General features: G+C 39.8%; 1 protein-coding gene across 3 annotated transcripts; it reads left to right on the forward strand.

The window, feature by feature from the left end:
- Positions 16-19,521, forward strand: TM6SF1 (transmembrane 6 superfamily member 1). 3 transcript variants are annotated; one of them, XM_021407057.1, is made up of 10 exons: positions 16-173; positions 1,816-1,919; positions 2,918-3,015; positions 3,987-4,090; positions 4,965-5,047; positions 6,020-6,141; positions 10,505-10,609; positions 12,676-12,768; positions 13,750-13,869; positions 19,155-19,521. In XM_021407057.1, the coding sequence occupies exons 1-10, from the start codon at positions 82-84 to the stop codon at positions 19,344-19,346; spliced, it is 1,113 nt and encodes a 370-aa protein (XP_021262732.1). In that variant the 5' UTR covers positions 16-81; the 3' UTR covers positions 19,347-19,521. The 3 variants fall into 3 exon arrangements, with proteins under 3 accessions (XP_021262732.1, XP_021262733.1, XP_021262734.1); XM_021407058.1 differs by having other exon boundaries at positions 18,675-19,286; XM_021407059.1 differs by lacking the exons at positions 6,020-6,141; positions 10,505-10,609; positions 12,676-12,768; positions 19,155-19,521.

The following is a 19,686-nucleotide window of genomic DNA, read 5'->3' on the forward strand; positions in this document are numbered from 1 at the left end:
GCGGCGCAAGCTGAGGGGCGGCGGCGGCGGCGCGGACGATGCGCGGCTCTCCCTGAGCGGCCGCCGCCTCTCGCCGCGGGGATGAGCGCCTCGGCGGCCACCGGCGTCTTCGTCCTCTCCCTCACCGCCATCCCCGTCACGTACCTCTTTAACTGCCTGGCGGCCGGCGGCAGGTGAGCCGGAGGGTGGGAGGGGAGCGGGCGGCTGAGGTGAGGTGAGCCGAGGCGAGGGGCAGCCCAGAGGGTATTTTTAGCGGCGGCGCGGGGAGAGAGGGCAGCTGCGGCCGCGGGGCTGAGCGGGCCGGGCCGGCAGAGCGGGGGCAGAGCAGCACCCGGGAGCGATGCGGGCGGCCCGCTCCTGCCCGGCCCGGCCCCGCCACCTGCGCGGCCCCGCAGCCCCGCACCGCCTCGAGGGACAGCAGCGGGCGCAGCCCTTCATCCGCAGCCTGGTGAGCTCACAGCCCCGCGTGCTTTGCAACTTTGCTGCACAGATACTTGCTCCGTGTTTTTAAGGCTTTGCTGTCTCTGTTCCTTCCTCGTTTGCCTCCTTCAGGCTCATAACCTAGTTATTTCTTTTGGTTTCTCGCTGCCGGAGAAGTGCTGACTTACGTGATACGGTGCCAATGTTTGTTTCAAATTGATAAACCACAGCGCAAAGTCACTGCGATGGTGGTGGCTGTAATGGCATGAAGAAATCCATCACTGGTAGAACGGAGCAGCAGACTGAAGCTGTAAAGCAAGCCAGCAGCCAGCGCCCGCCGTGGCTCAGAAAGCATCCGCGTGTATATTCCAAAGCGATTATCTTGCAGTTCTTTTCAATAATTTAAAATAAAGCTTCACTAAGGCTGAAGTCATCACGGTCAGCATTGTTTGCTTGTGCACCGTTTGTTTTCTTGATACACAGAGCGGTACTCTGTACATAATCACATGCCAAATATGTCTGGAGTTTACCTAACTTTTCCATCTTTTTATTATTTTCTCCCTTGTGCACAAGCACAGAAGTGAGGACTGAGAAGAGGGTCTTCTCAGAACCGAGTACCAATTACACATACAGGGATTTAAACCACAAACACATTTTTTTACCACCTCTTTTCTTGGGGTGTGTGCTGAAGGTTTTGGTACTCTCCTCTGCTAACAGTTCACACACACCAGCATTAGGGCCCTCAGCGTCTCAGAGGAAGGCTCTGCTCTGCAGTGCCCACCTGCGTAACCGCCAGAGAGCTGGTTCCTGCATCACCCCATGCAGTGCTGCCTTACAGGGCCCGAGGGCCCTTCCATAGCACTTCCAAAACTGGAAATCAGATCCATCCTAGGTGCTCCAGACTGCTGCTCTTAGTCTGTGAAACTGATGTGCTTGACTTGCACATATGTCATTTCTAGGGTAGGTAAATGATTGCTGGTAAATGTAGGTAAATTGTAGGTAAATGGTCAGACTGAATGTCCCTAAATTATCCTTTCTGGCCTTGAAATCTCTGCGTTTGTGACTTTTGTGTCTCATTGGCCTTTGCCTTTTCCATCATTTTTATTTATTTTCGCAGATAGCAGTATGAAAACTGATTTCAGTCAGACAAATCTGGACTACTGGACATTTTGTTTATCTAGCTATTTTGGTATTTTCTTTTTTTAGATAATCATGTGTAAAAAGACAGGCCCATAAATCATGCAAAACTACAGAATGAATGCTATGACAGCCTATGAAATGGACTTTAGAATCAACCTTTTCGGTATTAAAAAATTTACACGTATATACATGTGACAGTGGGCCTGTCATTTGAGGATAGCTGTTTTCCTTTTAACCCCCATTTCTCTTTTACAGTTCCTGGTCAATTGTAGCAGTTGGATTGCTGGTTCTGGTTTTTATTGCTCTGTTGGCTCGTGTTCTTGTCAAAAGAAAACCACCAAAAGATCCGCTGTTTTATGGTACGTCTTGGTAACGTGGGAGCTAAATTCAGAATGTATTGATTTTTGTAAAGGATAATATATGATGATTGTTTCAGCTTTAAAATTTAACCATGTCTTCAGAACTCATTCTATATGTTTCTATTCTTACACTTTGCTGTAAAAGAATGGAGATATTGATTACTTTCTACAAGGAAGCCTTACATTTAGATTACCTTGGAGCAAAAACACTGCAGCTGTGTCTTTGGCTGGCCCAGGCTTCTCCTTTGAGTTAGAAATTTTGCAACATGGGACCGTAGGTGAAGCAGCATAGAAGTTACCTGTATATATCCTGTCTTCCTCCTCATTACAACTCGTAGTCATCTGTCCTGCAGTGTTCTGAGTGAGGCTGGGAAATTAATTCACACAGATGTCAAAGGAAAAATAAAAAGCCTAACACAAATAAGTTTTCTGTCTAAAATGAGTGACTATGAGTGACACTCTGCATTGCTGGATAGGTCCCCCATGGACTGCAGAGGCTAATGCTGTTGGCATTGCTCACCTCCAAAAATGGCAAGTCACATTTTCTTCTCCTCCTTCTTTTTTTTTTTTGTCCTATCCCTTTTCAGGAGATAGCTACAGTCAAGGCTGTAGCTTTGTGTCACTTTGTGACTAAGATTTTTGGAAGCATACATACAGACTTCTGCAAATGCTGATTTTTCCATGGAGATTAATGGGGGCTGTGTCTCCAGCTCCATGGGATTTCATGTTCCTATGAAAAGCTTTCTAAGAACTTCCTGAATTACTAACTATTGAAAAACTATGTGAAACTATGTGAAAAACTATGTGAAAATATTGACAGCTATGTGAAAAAGTCATATTGTATGTTAAATGTCTGTAACCTCAGAGTAGATGCATATAGTTCAACAGATCTCTGCTTGACTGTTTGTTAGATTGTGAAGTGACTGCATGATTTCAAGTCTTTATACACTTTTAAGTTTTATATATTTTTTCATTTATCTTCTTTTGTCTTCTTACAGTTTATGCTGTATTTGCCTTTACCAGTGTAGTGAATCTAATAATTGGGCTGGAACAAGATGGAATTATTGATGGATTCATGACTCATTACTTGAGAGAGGTAAACAACTGCTTGGCTTACAAATATAAATAAAATCTTTACTAGGAATAACTTGTTCCAGTATTTGCCACGGAAAAACAAACTCTTACATGTTCAACAGGACCTTTGTAAATTTGGTCACTGACATGTTTAATTATTGTTATGGACAAAACTTTCATTGACTTGAAATCACTGACTCATTTGGAAAATTAACATCCCTTTCAAGTCCAACATTATTTAATTTAGTTGAAGTAATACTGTTCTGTATTAACTTACGTGGCCATTGTATGGATGGTAAACATTTGCAGAAAACCATAGTCAACACACAGGAGTGGATGAGTGTTGCCATATCTAAATGCTTTACCAAGGAGGAAATAAAATTGCTCCTTTGCTTTTGCCTAATTACTTTAATAAATGGAATTAAAGTAGAGTTTAAAAAATGGTGGTGCCAGATACCTAGTCAGCAGAATCTGTTGGCTGCTGAATATCAGCATCCACCAAAAATAGCTCAGTAAGATCTTGCTTTGAAAGTCACTGGAGTCACTGAAAAGATTCCATGAGCTTTATTGTGGAATGAGTTGGGACCTACAAAGTTACCTGTTGGCATCATTAACATGTTCAGTACTGTGGTAAATCTCTAGGTTGCCAGGTGTATCTTCGTTACTTGTTAAATGTATCTTTATTTTGTTGCTGTTATTCAAATACAGCAAAGTAATATTTCCATAGCATAGCAGAGCAGTGGTTGATGATCACACGCAGTAGTTTTCCCTTCCATCTTGCACTCTGTTTTGCAACCATGTAACTGATTTCATTATACTTGATCCTTACTAAACCAGGTTTGTGCTTGGAAACATCTTTACTGACAGTCAAAAAGCGTACCCCTGGATTGAAAGATCATCAGTTACTTTTCTCAAGTCGTTTCCTGCTATTCTTCATTATTTGGTAATTCTTTCTTGAATCATTGCATGATTTTAAAAATAAATTTCCCCTAGGGTGAACCATATCTGAACACTGCGTATGGCCACGTGATCTGCTATTGGGATGGCTCTGTTCATTATCTGATGTATCTTTTGATGGTGGCAGCTATTGCTTGGGAGTAAGTCATTTTGATTTGTGTAATATTTACTTTGCTTGCATTCTCATTTAAGCTACAAAGGGCTTTCTTTTCTGTGTAGTGTTTAGATTTTTCTTTCAGGGCTGTTTCATGTCATAGGGTAAAGCAACCCTACTAAAATGTCATTACTTTCAGGAACTGTACCCTCTCCAAGTTGCCTTTTCTCTCAGCTGAGTAACACCAGCAAATCCATTGAGCTATGGTTTCTCTTCTTCACCCTGAGTGTAGTCCATCTGGGTGCTTTGTGTTAGTTAAAAGCAAAAGTTAAAGGGCACACACATTAAAACCATGAGATATCTTGCCCCCAGTAACATACTTATGGTAAGAGTGCTGTATAGCTTAACATTACAATGTTATGACTCTCTCCATTTCAGAGAGAATCATGCAGCTTAGGAGGCAGTGGCCCCCCCTACAAGTTCTTTTCTTTATTTCTGTTGAAGAAAGTTTGAGAAGATAAACTCTTGAACTCCAGAGGCTAATGTACACACTGGCAATAGAAGCATCACCAGAATTAAGTGAATTAATAATTATTATTTTATCGTCTTTGTGCTATGTGTGACATGCAAAATCACACTGTCAGCCTTCAGATGAATGAAACTACAACCAACCAAGTATGAGCAGATCCTGCACATACAATGATCTGCTCAGACAGGAGTGCAGTGTTTTTCCAAGTTCCCATCTCACGACAAGAATCCAGTGCCATTTTGTGGTGCAGATCTTAAAATATTTGCTTACTAGGACACAAACATGGCAATCTTGTAATATTTGAAGATGATTTGGGGTAGTGGATTTTTAGGGACAGTGCAAAAATTATGTGTTTGTATTTATATATTTTTTTATCTTTTATTTTTAACAGACAAAGCTATAGAACCATTGGCCTTTACTGGCTGGGTTCCATTTTCATGAGCATCATTGTCTTTATGCCTGGAAACATTGTGGGTAAGGATGTAATTACATAACTAAATTTTTCTTGTGAAATGTTTTCAAAATTCAGCAATAGATTATTTCTAATTTGCTGCAGTATTGCTTCCTGTCTATAATGAAATGAAAAATGAATTTTAGGAGTATCAATAACAGGGGCAGAATATTTCAGAATTTAAATATGAAATACAAAAAGAAATCATTTTGATTCACATTCTCAAGGAAAAATAAAAGTATTGTATTTTGCCATGCCTGTAAGGCTTTCATCCAAATTAGGTTTAATTTAAGAAAGGATACAATACTTGTCTCCTAGTAAATACTATAAATCTTATTTTGCAGAAAATTACTTATTTAGTTAATAGACTGACTTTCAAGCAGCATAAGGAGCATCCAAATCACATTTAACAAAATGAAATCTGGAAGTTATTCAATTTTCAAAATAAAATTAACATTTTTTTGGATTTTTTAAGATAAATCATTGCATGGTTTCTAGAGCATTAGCTGCTTTAAGTATTCACATCATTTCTTTCTGGCAGGTGGTACCTTAAAAGTGTCCCCTTTCGGGACCTTGGAAAACACACAAAATATCAGATCTTAAAAAATATTAGATAAATTCTTTTTTTTTTCTTTTCCTTTTCCTTTTTTCCCCTCCAAAGTGTAGTCCCTATTTGGAGCAGGTTCTGCTAAGATTGTTCACAGCGTTCCAGTCCTGTAGGATTACCTAGTGCAGAGTGACTGACATAGTTTCCTGTCCCCTCCAGAAAAGTCTGATTTCTGACATGCCTTCCTGTCTGACAGGTTCTGTCTCACCTGTGACTAGCACTGTTGAGTACAAGATTTTCAAGATTTGCTTTGCTTTAACAGCAGCTTCCAGTGTTTTATGTCTACGCTACCATAGCTGCTTCAGGTTTGATATTAGATAGGATAAGTAGTATCTAACACAGCTTACGAATTCTTCAAATACCTTGTGGTTATTATTTTTTTTAACAGGAAAATATGGAACAAAAGTGTGTCCTGCTTTTTTCTTGAGTGTGCCATATATTTGCCTTCCCATATGGGCTGGGTTCCGAATTTATAACCAACCTTCGGCGACTCATGACACTCCAGTCAAGGTAATATTATTGTATTTAAGCAATGGCTACTGTTAGAAAAACTAAGATAAGCTTATTGTCTCTGCTGAGTTTTATAGGTCCCTCAGTGACAGAGGAATGCTTTGTAATTGTTCACTGTTATGACAATTGCTAGGTTGTGTAGGCACTGTAAATATACCTGTACTACAAGAATATATCATTATGGTGGGATAAAGGAATAGCAAAAGTATCTCGTGTTTAAAGCAAAGGACTCATTTCTAAAGGTAATGTTGTTACTTCCCTCTACTTATTCAGATTTTGACTGTTTCAATTCCTTAACTGATGGAAACATTAATATATACCAGTGTCATAAAGCACCACAAAATGCTTAGAGACCTTCTACAGAAAAATATTCTTCTGTGGATGGCCTACAGACTTCATGTAGTTTAAACATTTCCTTCCTTTTTGTGTGTGCGTGTATTCTGCAATATTAGATTTTAGAGGCAAGGTATTAGCACATAATTGATATGAGAATTGTTTCCATGCTTTACTTTTTCAAAAAAGATTGTAAAAATCATGTTTACTTACAGGCTGCTTAGGCTGTTGCCATTGAATTTAATAGCTGGTCTGTAATAAGATAACTGAGCAATAATAATAATAATAATAAGTAATGGCTTATGCACTGCTTTACTAAAAACAAACACACAAAATAAAACAACCCTGTAGCACAATGCACCAAAAAGTTATTTAACACTTCATTGCCATTAGCAAGCCAGCTTATTGGCACAGCATGTCGTACCAGCTGTAATATAATCCATTAATATTTTTGCCTTGCCAGGCCTTCATTCTATAACTGAAAATAAAGACACAGATGAAGGAGAGTTCCTATTCCATAGCTAATAGGCAGTCAGTGTGCAATGGCATATTCCGTGGCATAGAATAACAGCAGATGATGCACTGAAAAATATTCCCAGAAATGTATGACAGACAGCTTGCAGCCATCCATGCACGTGTGACTCTTTGGTAAGAAAGAGGGGCATAGACAGACGTTCATATCTCCTGAAGTTTGAAGATAAGCTATGGCCTGTGCCTAGCTCTTGGGGCACATCCTTCTTCAGGGTAAATCAGGGGGAGTACGTGTGCCAAACTCTTCTACCCGCCTGCATGATCTTGTAGGAAACCAGGTCCCAGATCATGGAATTTTGAGCCCATTTACTTCAAGTTGTCAGTAGTTATGAGCCAGAAGTTTATCTGTTAGAAGAAGTTAAGTGTAGTTGAAGGTAGTAATGATGATTTTTGTTGGATGTATTAGTGAGAATATGCTTTGCATAAAGGGTGGGTGAAGGTTTCAGCTTGTTTTCCTCACAAAGAAAACGCTGCAGAAACTGCTATAATAGAAAATATGTGATGGATTGCTTATTTGCTGAAATATAGCCACGTCTCCTGTGCTCATGAGTTCAACCACTTACTTAGATTTGATATTGGTCCATATTCCAGGGAAACTTACTTCTTAAATTTGCTTTCAAAAAGAGAGTGAATAAGAAGCTGGTGACCTGAAGGTTTAACGTTGCACTTTTAAGTGAATCCTTTCTTGTGAAGCCGAACTTCCTTTCCTTAGAAGACCATAAAAAAAAGTCTTGATTCCTTTCACTGGGGCCACTGAGCCTTGCCCAGCCACTTCTTTTTCAGAACTCATTTTATCTTCACAGCTATTTTATCCTCCATATCCCATGGTGCGAGCTGCGAATTTATACCTCCGTCCAGTAACAGTTTACTTTAAAATCCCTTTAAGCCATAACAAGACTATGCATGATTTTTTTTTTAAATTGTTATTGTTTTAATAAAACTTTCTCAGCTCTAAAGTAAGTATGGCTTCCAGGAAACAATTGTATGTAATGCTCCCGCTAATCAGTTTAAATAATCACTGTAAATCCTGAAAATAGTTTACTTTCAAAAGATCAATTGCAATTAGCTGAAAGATTGAACTGCTTTAGCTATCATTATGCAGTCAGCATTCCTAGGTTTTGGAAGAAACTTTAATAATGGTTTTAAGTGTAGCAATGCAAATATAGAGAAGAACACTTGCATGAGAGCAACAGATGCGATTCTGGTGGCCAAAATATTCATTGCTGTAATGTTATTATAAACCATTAAGTTAAATAAATAAATCAATACATAAAAACCAAACAAAACCAAAGCAACAAAACAAACTGTCAGGGAGGGGATAATCAAATGTTGGGTGTTTTTTAATAGAAGTGGTGGACAGAAGAGGAAGAGAGTTATGCCCTCATTTAGAATCAATGCAAACTGTGCCACACTATTTTACAAAGCCCAGCAGATTATCTGTAAGTGTATCAGTTCAGGAAACAGGTTAATGTAATTTAAAATTCATTAACAAAATTAAAACATAAATTCAGATTTGTACATGAATTCTGAAGGGACTGACTTCTATGGGCAGCTCACAAGATTATTCCTGTTCCTTGAATCGGAGCACGCAAGGAGCCTCCCAGGAGTTATGGAAAATACCTCATCCTGGAAGTGAGAGAAAGTGCAAAATGTGCCTACACACTTCCTTAGCACACAAAAGGAACAGCAGTGTCGGCAGGACCCTGTGCAGAGGTCAATTTTGTTTCCAGTAAGCAGGAGACTGGAGCAGGTTCTCTCTGCCCAGCCACTGCGCTTAGCACCTAATTCATTTCAGCACGTGCTGATGTGAAAAAGAAGCGTAAGGCAAAATGAGCGTGCAGCTGGGCTCTGACAGTAAAGCGTGTCTTTTTCCTTTCTTAAGCTTCTCATTTCCATTTTGCTTAGTGTAGACATAAAGAAAATAGGTACATTCATTGCTGCACCTTGGCAATTTCACAAACTACTGCTGCACCAAAATTTGTTGTAGTTTTGTGATCACAGTAAATACGTACATTCTGTAATGTACCTTTTGACAGGAAGGAGTGATGCATGTAAATATATATAGAACTGTATACGTGCTTCATACTTAGACAAAGTGGAAAGTTCCTTATGTAGTCTATAACTGATAATCACTTCAATTCAACAGCCCTGGGAAGTCTTTGTCTCTCACATGAATAAATATTAGAATATGTGTATTATTTGCATGTATTATAAATGTTGCTACACTTAAAAAGTACTTTAAATACTGTGAAGTAACATAGTTCTTTTTCTGAAAAAGATTTAAAAAAATAAAATAAAGAGGCCATTGCTTTCATAAAGCTTGCATATCAAACAGCCTTATTTTTAACTACTACTGTTTATTTAAACTACAGTGCAGATCTTACAACTCCTACTCAGGAATTGAGCATGTGAATTAGGTCTCCTGCTTTAGGGCCTTTATTGTAATCTCGAGTGCTTTTAACTGTGCCTCAACATCCTAATTATTGTTCTGTGCTTTTGGAGACAATTCCACAAGTATACAACAGGAAGGAGATCAGGTTTTTCTTTTGCTGCATGAATGCCAACATATGGCAAATAAAAAGGAAGAGGAAATGAGTAACACATATAAATGGGGAAGTTCTCCCTCAGAAGGACAAAGATATTCTGATGTGCTTACCATGTTGTCCGTGAGTACACAGTGCTGAAAGTGTACCTAGGATGGTTTCCATGGGTCTAACATATTCCACCAAGTAGGCAAAGCAGTCCCTCTGGTTCATCCATGGCATCCTCCTTGTTAGATTTCTGAATGGTCTTCGGTACCACAGAGCAGTCAGCTCTCATAGGCACACACGGTACTGTAGGGGATTCCTGTTCTGAGGCTATTTCTGCATTACATATTAGGATATATTATTTATTCACTGATCTCAGCGGAGACCTCCGATAGCCACAGAAATGTTTTTATTTTATCCGTGTTCCTTTAATTTCAGTAGCACCACAGGCTGCTGAAAATCAGCGTCCACTGTCGATGATGAGATGAATGCTCATTTTGCTGTCCCTCCAAGCAGTCCTTTCAAAGCATATTAGATACAATTTCAAGTTTGAGATAAATAAACCAACACTTCTAAAGGTTTTCTACATTTAAATTAACAATAGACGCAACTTCAAAGGAAGTTTGTAGTTTTGCTTTAAAGACTGATGTGAGTTGAGGGATAAAGTATTGTTATTAAAGTTGCTTTGAAACTTAACCAATCCATATCAAAATCGCTTTGGTTGGATCCATCCCTTTCTAGAGTTTATTCAGACTAGTTTTCCTGACTGCATGCTATCAAGTCCAAGGTCTCCTTTTCAGATGCAGAAATCTTTCAGTCCCTGAAATGAGTGGAAAAATAAGGTCGCATAGCTGAGAACTAACTGCTTCTAACATGATGTTTCACTGCTCGAGCCTACTTGTAGTGAATGATCTGGAGTTAAATACACGTTAGGCAGAGTTGGGATGTACTAAACACATCTTGTATTGCAGGTGATTCAGGAAGTTCAGAAGAAAGGGCTCCTAAGACGACCGATAGATCTAATGTTAGCTGCCTATCTCATTCTAGCAGCGGGGTTTTGCATATTTAGGGGCATGGTAAGTTGAAGATATTTTAATATTTTGGCCTCTAATTTTCAGTCAAAATTTTAAATTTGTTTTCGTAAATGAGATATTTTTGCAACTGTGTGGAAAAAACGTGTACATTTCAGTCAAGGGATATTCCTTGATTTTCAGGATTGGAATAGTCCTTAGATATATAAACTGGTATTTAGGATAATTATTGGTTCTTTGTTTCTCCATTTTACCATATGTCAAGTATGTTTTTCAGAAGAAACAATGTACGTAATTACAGCAGTAAATAGCATCCCAGGTGCACATCAGTGGGACAAAATCGTTTTGATTGGTTTAGAGTTGCATTTATGTTCAAGAACATTGAGGTAAGCCAACTAAATTGTCTCTGTGTTTTTATAAACAGAGACACTTAGTTAAAATTGTATAGGAAACAAAATTAATTTATAGCATGTCAGAGAGAAAAGAAAAACAGAAAAAAAAAAAAAAAAACAACCCAGCCCTCCAAACCAAAAAAACGTATCATGCTGTTTCTACTTACCAAGTATGATTTGTTCTTTGTGTTTGTTTTAAGCACATTTGATTAAGTTAAAATTTCAGAGGGAGGGAGTCAATGTTGAAAATGCTTGTTGAAGTAGGTAAGTGCAGTAGTGGGTCCATCCAGTCCTTTGTAAAGCATCTTCTGTCTTAAGCAGAAGGGAATTTGTGTATCATCCAGTGATCAAAGCTCAGATGTTTAGATCCAGTGCAGATTGCCCCGCTGTAGTTCTGCTCCTCACATTACACTCATCTGCTGTTTCTCCAAAAACTTGCCTCTCAAAAAACCCCACTTGTTTTTTCCTTTTTTTTTTCCCCTTTTTACTTGTTGCAGATCACTTCATTTCTTATGTATCATGCTCCTTCAGAGCACTGCTCATGCTGGCTAATCTGCTATTGTACCTGCAGTTTTGCTGTGGGAAGTGTTATCTCATGCTCTAGCATCTAACTTTATTCTGTAGTCTCACTTCTTCATTTCCTAAGAGGAATAACTTGCTGATTTTTTATTTTTTCTTTTTAGTGTGCGGTCATTTCCTTATATTTTTACATTACCAAAGCAGGAACAGCTCACTGGCCTTACTTCCACATACAGAGGTCCACTCAGAATCTCTGTGTAAGCTGCAGTAACCATGATTTTATGAAAGTGCTAACAAAACAGAATGTATTAGAGCACACCCAGACCTTCTTCTTGGATGCCCATGTTGGAAAAGAACAGGGAGGAATATCCATTTCTTGTAAATCTTTCTATTTCTTGTCAAAGTTGCACAACAAATACACATAACACTCAGTTGTGCAAAAATCACGTTCAGCCCTGCTGGTAACTATGCATTAAAAATGCCTTGCTGCAAATCTTACTGAGACAGCTCTTGACAAAGATTGCTTACTCATTTTAGAACAGTATTTTTTTGTAGTAGGTGTTTTAAGGAATACTGAGAAAAGTAACTACTTTTGGAACTGGATCTTTTCTTGTTTATTGGGAGCTTTGTTCACTCTACAGGAATGTAAAATCCAGTTCTCTCTGCTACTCCTTTTAGAAATCGCTATCGTTAATTTACACTTGTCTTAGGAATCTGCATTGCTCTCCACTGCTACTTCACTACAGTGCAGCTCTTTTCTTGGACTACATCTGTAGCTTGCTATCCTAAACTTGGGTGCTTAACCTGAAGTTTCTTTCCACTCTTGGAGCAATTTTCCATTCAAAAGCTCATTCACTGGGATTCAAGTCTGGTTATCAGACCAAACCAATACCAATTACACTGTTTACTACAGCATAACCAAGTGATTGAATTCTCTTCCAGCCAGAATTTTTCAAGCACACTGTGAGCGTTTCCTCGCCTCCTCCCTGAGCAGCATCAGAGAGGAGACTGCATTGCAGGCTTTTTTTTCTTTTTAAATCAGTGATCAAAGGAGTCACCTTTGGAACAGATGCTAAGCAAGTGTCCTAGGTAGCAGTACCTCAGACCACTCCCAGATCTTTAGGGCTGGTAACAGGTGTCAGGTTAGCTCGTTTTAGAGAAAGTTCTTTGTTCACGGGAAGTTTTACAAATTCTTCTTAGATTGCTCTGGATTGCCCTGCTGAACTCTGCCGGCTATATATTCAACTTCACGAGCCTTATATAAAAGATCCTGCTGCCTATCCTAAGCTTCAGGTAAAGCATTGACTGTGAAGCATAGAGTGTTACGAAGTGATTTGTTACCTGGCACAAAGATGACACCTGGGTTTCACAGATGACAAGATCAAGAAGGGAAGTATTTGTTTATGGCAAATTAAAGAGTATTTCGTATTTCCTACTAAACAGCCTTACAGGGTACCAGCTCTCCACTGCGATAAACATAACTTTGATTCAAATCAGTTACCTAGAGTTACGCATCCTAATTACTCAGGCTTCTTTTAATATATTTTATGAAATAGATCCGCATGCTTTTTATAATCATTACCCTCCCTTAGATGGACAAAGTAGACCTTCAGTCTGGAATAATGGAGCAAAAAGAGGTGCCGGAGAACTAGATTCCTTAAGCTCATGTTATGCTTCTGTCACCAGTGACATGCTCCTTGAATCACGATGCCCCTTATACACCCTATTTACATTTGCTTCAGTTTTGTAATATTTGCAAAGTTGCCATTCTTTTGCAACCCTGTCTGCTGCATAAGGGCAGGTCCTGAAGTGATAAGAAGACTCATTATTCAGACAGTGACCTGTTCCTTCTGGGAAAAGCAGTGGCTTTGATTTATGTCGCACTCCAAAACAGAAGCGCTATGGAGTTTGAGAAATGGACACTGGGTAGTGTCCAGTGGATGTAGTGGATAGTGAGTTAGGTCAAGCCATGCTTATTAGCATGATCTCAGGATGGCAAGCAGTACGACAAGGGAAAAGATGTCCTGGGATAAAGAGGATTTGGATCAGGGAAAGAGACGACAGCCATTGATACTGGTTGGGGCTTTAGGGTATCTGGATCCAGTCAACAGCATCCTCTTTTCTCAAAGAGGTTTTAGCTACAAAGATGCCTGAGAACCATTGCTGTGAGGAGTGTAGTTTTGAATAATATCAATTCTTCAGTCAACAGCTGGCTACTTTTTAATGTACCTCCCTCATATTGCAAAGGAACTAATATTTGTGTTTAAAATGCAGATGCTGGCATACATGTTCTACTCCGTGCCATACTACGTGATTGCTTTGTATGGCCTACTGGTGCCTGGTTGTTCCTGGATGCCTGATTTAACCCTTATACATGCTGGAGGACTAGCTCAGGTATTTCTCCATAAAATATTCACTCTTGAATTACTAGTGAATAAGTAGAGAACTATGGAATATGGAAGGAGAGCAGGGCTTGATCTTGCCATAGTGGTTTTATGCCATATTAACACAGATCACCTTTTATATCTATGAAAAACTAACTTGAGGGAGTGGAAACTCAAGCTTATTTTATATTAGACTGCATTCTTGCCTTGGTAGACTTTTCTCTTTCTACTGAACCATTTCATTGGGAAAATATAAACCTTATTAAGCGCCATGCAATCTTTAGCTGAGACTATGAAGGAAACCAGTCCCAAAATGCTAACAGTGGATCATGTGAAAAAAGATACAGCTCCAACAAAACAGTAACAATGCTTCCATAATATGTATTGGCCAGATCAGTAGTTTGAAAAACACAAGCAGAACAAGTAGGTACCGGTCACACCAAAGGGATACTATCAGTTGAGGATGTTGGTGTAACTCTGGGAACCTCCTGGGCCACAAACCACAGTGACATTAAGACACACTCATGCTGCCAAAGGCATACTGGTGATCATGCTGAAATCATTCTGTTTGGATGCTCGTAAACAGCTCTTAGTGCTGGTGGTTGTAAGACTGACCAAAAGAAAAAAACCCATAAAACTGACAGGCAGTAATAAACTACCTCTCACGCCATATAGATAAACATTCACAGTTGAGATGGTGACAAATAACTGATTTGTACTGTATGCAGGAAATGTATTCTGAGTATCCAGACAACGCAGGAAAATATGCACATAGTGCTCTTAACAATAATGAGAACATAGAGACACGGCAGCAGGGGTAAATCAAGTACTGTTATTAGACAAACACAGGCCAATAGTTCGTTCCCTGTTGCAGAGATAACATTCACGGGTACAAAATGCAATCAGCTTGATTAATCCACTCCCCCAATGGGGGGAGTGACACTTACTTTCCATTTGTCAGCTGATATCACAGAGAATGACTTTTTTTTTTTTCCCAACAGTTTATAGACAATCTTGAATCACCAAATTATATCAAAACAGAATCTGACAAACATATTATTTAAAATATACTAAAAAATATTTTACAGTGGTGTTTGGCCCAAATCTAACCCAAAAAAGCACAAGCTAGCTGAAGTAGGCAAGCCGGTGTCAGGAACCTTTCTCTACTGACAGATTGCTCAGGTTTCATGAATGCCCCAGGCTGGCAGGTTAGAAACTGCTTCTGCAATGATTACTGAGCACTTTGTGAAATAAACCAGAAGCCAAAGTATGCTGACTGTCACAACATTACAAACCTACCAGATTTTCAGACCTATACATTGCAGATAATTTGGTTTTGTTTTTTCAAAGAAATCTTTCTGAAGTGGTATTTTCTACTCCAAATTTCCCATTTTAATCTTTGAAGTTTGTGCTATGTACAAAACTCCGTGGGTTGACAAAATCTAATGGATTAAGGGAACTGTATGTTGTTGTACACTTCCCACACTTCTGATTCAAAAACATTTTGTAAAGTTTTGGGTGTTTTTTTTTTTTTTTTTTTTTTACTTTTAACTGTAATGCACAGCAGAATGAACTGCAGTCATCCCACAACAGAAAAAGATTTACTTGATTTGACTTTGGGAACACTGAGCAACTCAGGAAGAAAAATGTGACATAATAGACTAAAGGCTCCTTTCTAGGTTATTTTGTTACTTGCAGGCACACAACACATTTCTGGGTTGTCTACTGCCATGTTAGAGCACTTGCAATTGATAATTAAAATAACTGTAGTACTGAAACGGATTTTGCCTTCTGTTATGAGCAAAGGTCTGAAAAAGGTAAACAACCAGAGACAGAGATGGGGCATTGACCGCAGGAATGAACGCTGCTTCTATGGATGTGGGATGCTGGCGTTTCAGTTTTTATTCCTATTGTTAGGAAATACATACACTTTTGCAAAAAACAAGTCTCAAAATGACACATGATGCATCCAAACTAAGACCTTCTCAAAGTACCTACCCTTTCACACACAAAAAGAAACATTCCTCTCTGAGTTTATTGCTTTAGAATTACATATAGCTCTCAGCTTAATGGTTCTGTTACTGACACTGAGACTCCAAGAACAGGTTGCAACCCTTCTTATACATTCTGAGGTTGCAGGAAGAGCTCTTTAAATGCCAAAGCACCAAAGTACCAGGAGCTTTGATTATTAGAGTTTGAGTAGTCTCTGTGAACTTGAAAAAATTGGTGTTCACCTATGCAAGTGAGCTACATGTGAAGTGATTTAAGAGCCATAACCCAGCTACCCACAACCCTCTCTATCTCACCAGTTTTTTTGCAGCCTACTTCTCTACTGTCTAAGATGAAGAAAGATTTTCCTTATTCCTCTGTAGAATAGAGAGAACTAAACCCAAGGAACATATTTTCCTAGGTTTCTTTCTTCCCGCACCATTTGACGACTTTCCTTGGGCACATAAGATCTGGTCCAAGCCCTTCCAACATCGGTTATAATTTTTTGTCTGATTTTAATCTGTTTTAGAGGGAAGGTGTAGAGCGAAGACTCCTAACCTTCTTCCAGGCTCCTTTTCCCTGGCTGGAGGGCTTTCTTATTTGTGGGGTAACAAACACCAACTACTATAAAGCTACAGACAGAAAATATTGTAAAAAACTCAAACTACTTCATACTAACAAGGAGATTAATGCGTACCAGCATGTGTAAATTACAGTTGTCACACTGAACAGTGCCAAACCCAGTACCAGTCATCTTCCAGTTACTGTGAAATGGCCCCATCAGCAAACTGTTAGGGCTTCGAGTTTAACAATGGCCGCGTGTTAAACAGAAGAGGCTACGTGAGACGTTAACCTGTAGCACATTACCTGGTTGATTTCTCAGCCAAGTTTTGAATTTTGATTCTCAAAATTCTCCACTTGAAGAGGGTTCAGTGATAGAAAGCACCAAGGACTGGTTTATTCACTGGGAAGATCTGCTCACAGATACCAGCCTAGTGCACATTAGGCACAGTGATCTGGAATAACTAACAGCTCTTACCTTTCTAAAAAATATGAATTTGCTGAGAGTCTGCCCGGCACTTGAAATCAGAGCAGGGTTAGGCTACTGGCAAATGAGAGACCTGCTTCAAATGAGCTTCAAAACACTCCCTGTCCTCCCCCCACCAAGAGCAAAAACCCAAACCAACCAGAAAGACAGAAGCTGAGTACAGTCATGGAAAGATATGAGATTAAAAGCACAACACAGTTTTCATGAAGGCAAATCAAACTTAAAAAAAATATATTGACTGTAACAGACCTTAATGGATTCCTTGGTAATGTAAAGAAAAATGCATTATACAGAAAAAACAAGTGTAATAAATAATAATTGTATAGTGCATCCCTAGCTAGTAAAAATCTTCACGGGCTACAAACAGAAAAAAAAAAAAGCAATAGACAAATGTTTCAATTTTTTGTAACACTGAAAGCTCACCAATGTGCCACAACTCTTGTAAGAGACACAAACCACACAACAAGGCTAAGATCTTCAAAGGCATCCACGAGGTCTGGGGAGTTTGTCTGTCTCTGAAGCCAACTCTTACAGCTCCTTCTGCCAAGGTTTGTGAACTCACTGTGACACAGTTGGGCTACTTCTGGAGACAGGAGAGCCTTGCAACCTTCCCCAAAGAGGCACGGAGCTTAACATCTTGTTTGCCCCCAAAGCAGTTCTAAGATGCCTGGGGGAGGCTTAGGTGAACACCAGACAGCACCAGACCTCCTCCACAAAGAACCTCCTCCCAGTGGCGGTGATTGCGTACTTTCTTGGCAAAACTTTACCTTGTATAATGAAGAGTCTTGGCTCCCAAGTGCTCACTGCCTGCAGGAGAGTTCCCAAGGTGAGGAGAGGCAGCAGGTATCTGAGCATGGGCACACAGGTGCCAAAGGCAGCTCCCATCTGAGACAGCTGAGAGCAAACAGGCAGCAAGAGGGGACTGAATTATCCAGCTGACAGAAACAGGCTGCTGACAGTGTGCCCCTGAACATCTGTTTACTGTGTAATAGTTATTTACAGAAACATGCTAAGCGGCACTCTGCTGAAGTGTGTATTTGATTTCTTTGATTGCCCTGTTTCTTACCTCTGGTTTGCTAGATCAGTGCTCCCTCTTAAGTGGAGGTGGTTATAACCTCCTGGAAACCAATTTTCTTTTCTGTTTTGATGTACGGTCTCAGCCCAGCCCTTTGCCAGAGACGTGTGTATTAAAGCACCTGCACCGTTTCACTTCCTACTTTGCTAACAACCATGGGCAGAATCAGTTCTTTGTGGGTCCAGAATAACTCCTGCTGAAGCCAGAAGAGAGGGTGCAATTTGCCCATCGTGTTCTCCTCTGCGTTACTAAAATCCTGCCGTCCCTTCCTCCTGCTCTGCTTAAGCTTAAATTGATGTTCGTCTCCTCAGATCTCCCTCACTACAAAGTAATTAAATAAATAAGATTGGACACACGATAGTTAACGTGAACTTCAAGCCGTTGCTTGAAATAGCAGGTAACAGATGGAGACAAAAGACAGTAACTAGGCTGACACTTCTATCTTTATGTGTTTGTTTATGCTAAAAATACGCTTCATCCCAACAAGCTTGCCTTTGCATATAACCTTCCCCGTGCTATGCTTCAGAACCGCCCCCAGACCCAAGGCCAATTTTACCACTATTTTCTGAAATCATCAGGAGTTCTGGGATTTGCATCTGTAAGATCGAATTAAAAACAAACAAAACCAACAAACACCGAAACAAAAAGCAACAGAAAAGAAACTAACGCAGCTTCCGAGTTTTTATTTTCTGATTCTACTTAGAACGTCTGTCTGCTGATCGCTGATGCCAAACACGATGTCCCTGGGTAGGTGGCTGCTAGTCCCGCCCCCGCCGCTGGGCTGAGACTCGGTGCCGCTCCGGGCAGCGATGCACGCCTCGGTGGCCGCTTGCCTGGGGAAGGATTGTGGAGCCCGGTGCATGAATCATCATCCATAAGCCGAGGGTGAAATCCTACACCCGATGTAAAGATCAGTACCACCGTGTGCATAAAGCACACCTCCTAGCGTGACGCCGATAGTTCCCTTTCTGCCTCTTATACCGAGTTATGAATGACCTTAGTTCAGAGTGAAGTTCCTTTCACTGCCATGCAAAAATATGAAGGATAATTCAGGAATAAAAGGGCTGGCTGGGAAAATGTCACAGGAGATGCATACTTGCATGCAGAATATGCTGTCTTTCCAAAATATTCATCAACTTTACCTTTTTTTTTTCCCTATATACACATTATATACACACCGCAGGCTCAGTTTTCCCATATTGGTGCTTCTCTTCATGCTCGAACTCCTTACATCTACAGAGTCCCTGAAGAAGCAAAACAGTTTTTTCTGGTATTGAACGTAATGTATGGGATTCTTCCCCAGCTGCTGGCTTACAGGTGTGTCAACAAGCCAGAGTTTTTTATGAAGACAAAAGAAGAAGAAAAAATGGAATAGCACAACTGTTTTCAGCCCCTCTTGCTGGCTGTGTATAGAATTGGGTTTGGATGTAATGGAACTGCTCACATGGAACCCAAATGAAGTGTGTAAGATTGCACAGTTGTGTGGAGATGCATGGCCTGTTTTGTTCACCTGATGCAAAAAGGGAAAATAAAGATAACTGCTTTCAATATCACTTCTCACCATTTTGACTTCATGCTGCAGCACAGTTGGTACTTCATATATAGTTCATGTGTTTTTTAGTAAGCTGCTTTGACATTTTAAAAAATATTGCATGGAATTAAATCATAGCAATGAACAATCCCTATACAAAGCTATTACAGAATGTGAAGGTCAA

The sequence above is a fragment of the Numida meleagris genome, chromosome 9 (genome assembly GCF_002078875.1).
Source record: "Numida meleagris isolate 19003 breed g44 Domestic line chromosome 9, NumMel1.0, whole genome shotgun sequence".
In the NCBI taxonomy this organism is placed as follows: Eukaryota; Metazoa; Chordata; class Aves; order Galliformes; family Numididae; genus Numida; species Numida meleagris.

Coding starts and splice junctions, on each gene's coding strand:
- TM6SF1 (XM_021407057.1), top strand. CDS start 82: ATGAGCGCCTCGGCGGCCACCGGCGTCTTCGTCCTCTCCCTCACCGCC. Junction 3,016..3,986: donor TGACTCATTACTTGAGAGAG/GTAAACAACTGC, acceptor AATTTCCCCTAG/GGTGAACCATATCTGAACAC. Junction 12,769..13,749: donor CTGCCTATCCTAAGCTTCAG/GTAAAGCATTGA, acceptor TTTAAAATGCAG/ATGCTGGCATACATGTTCTA.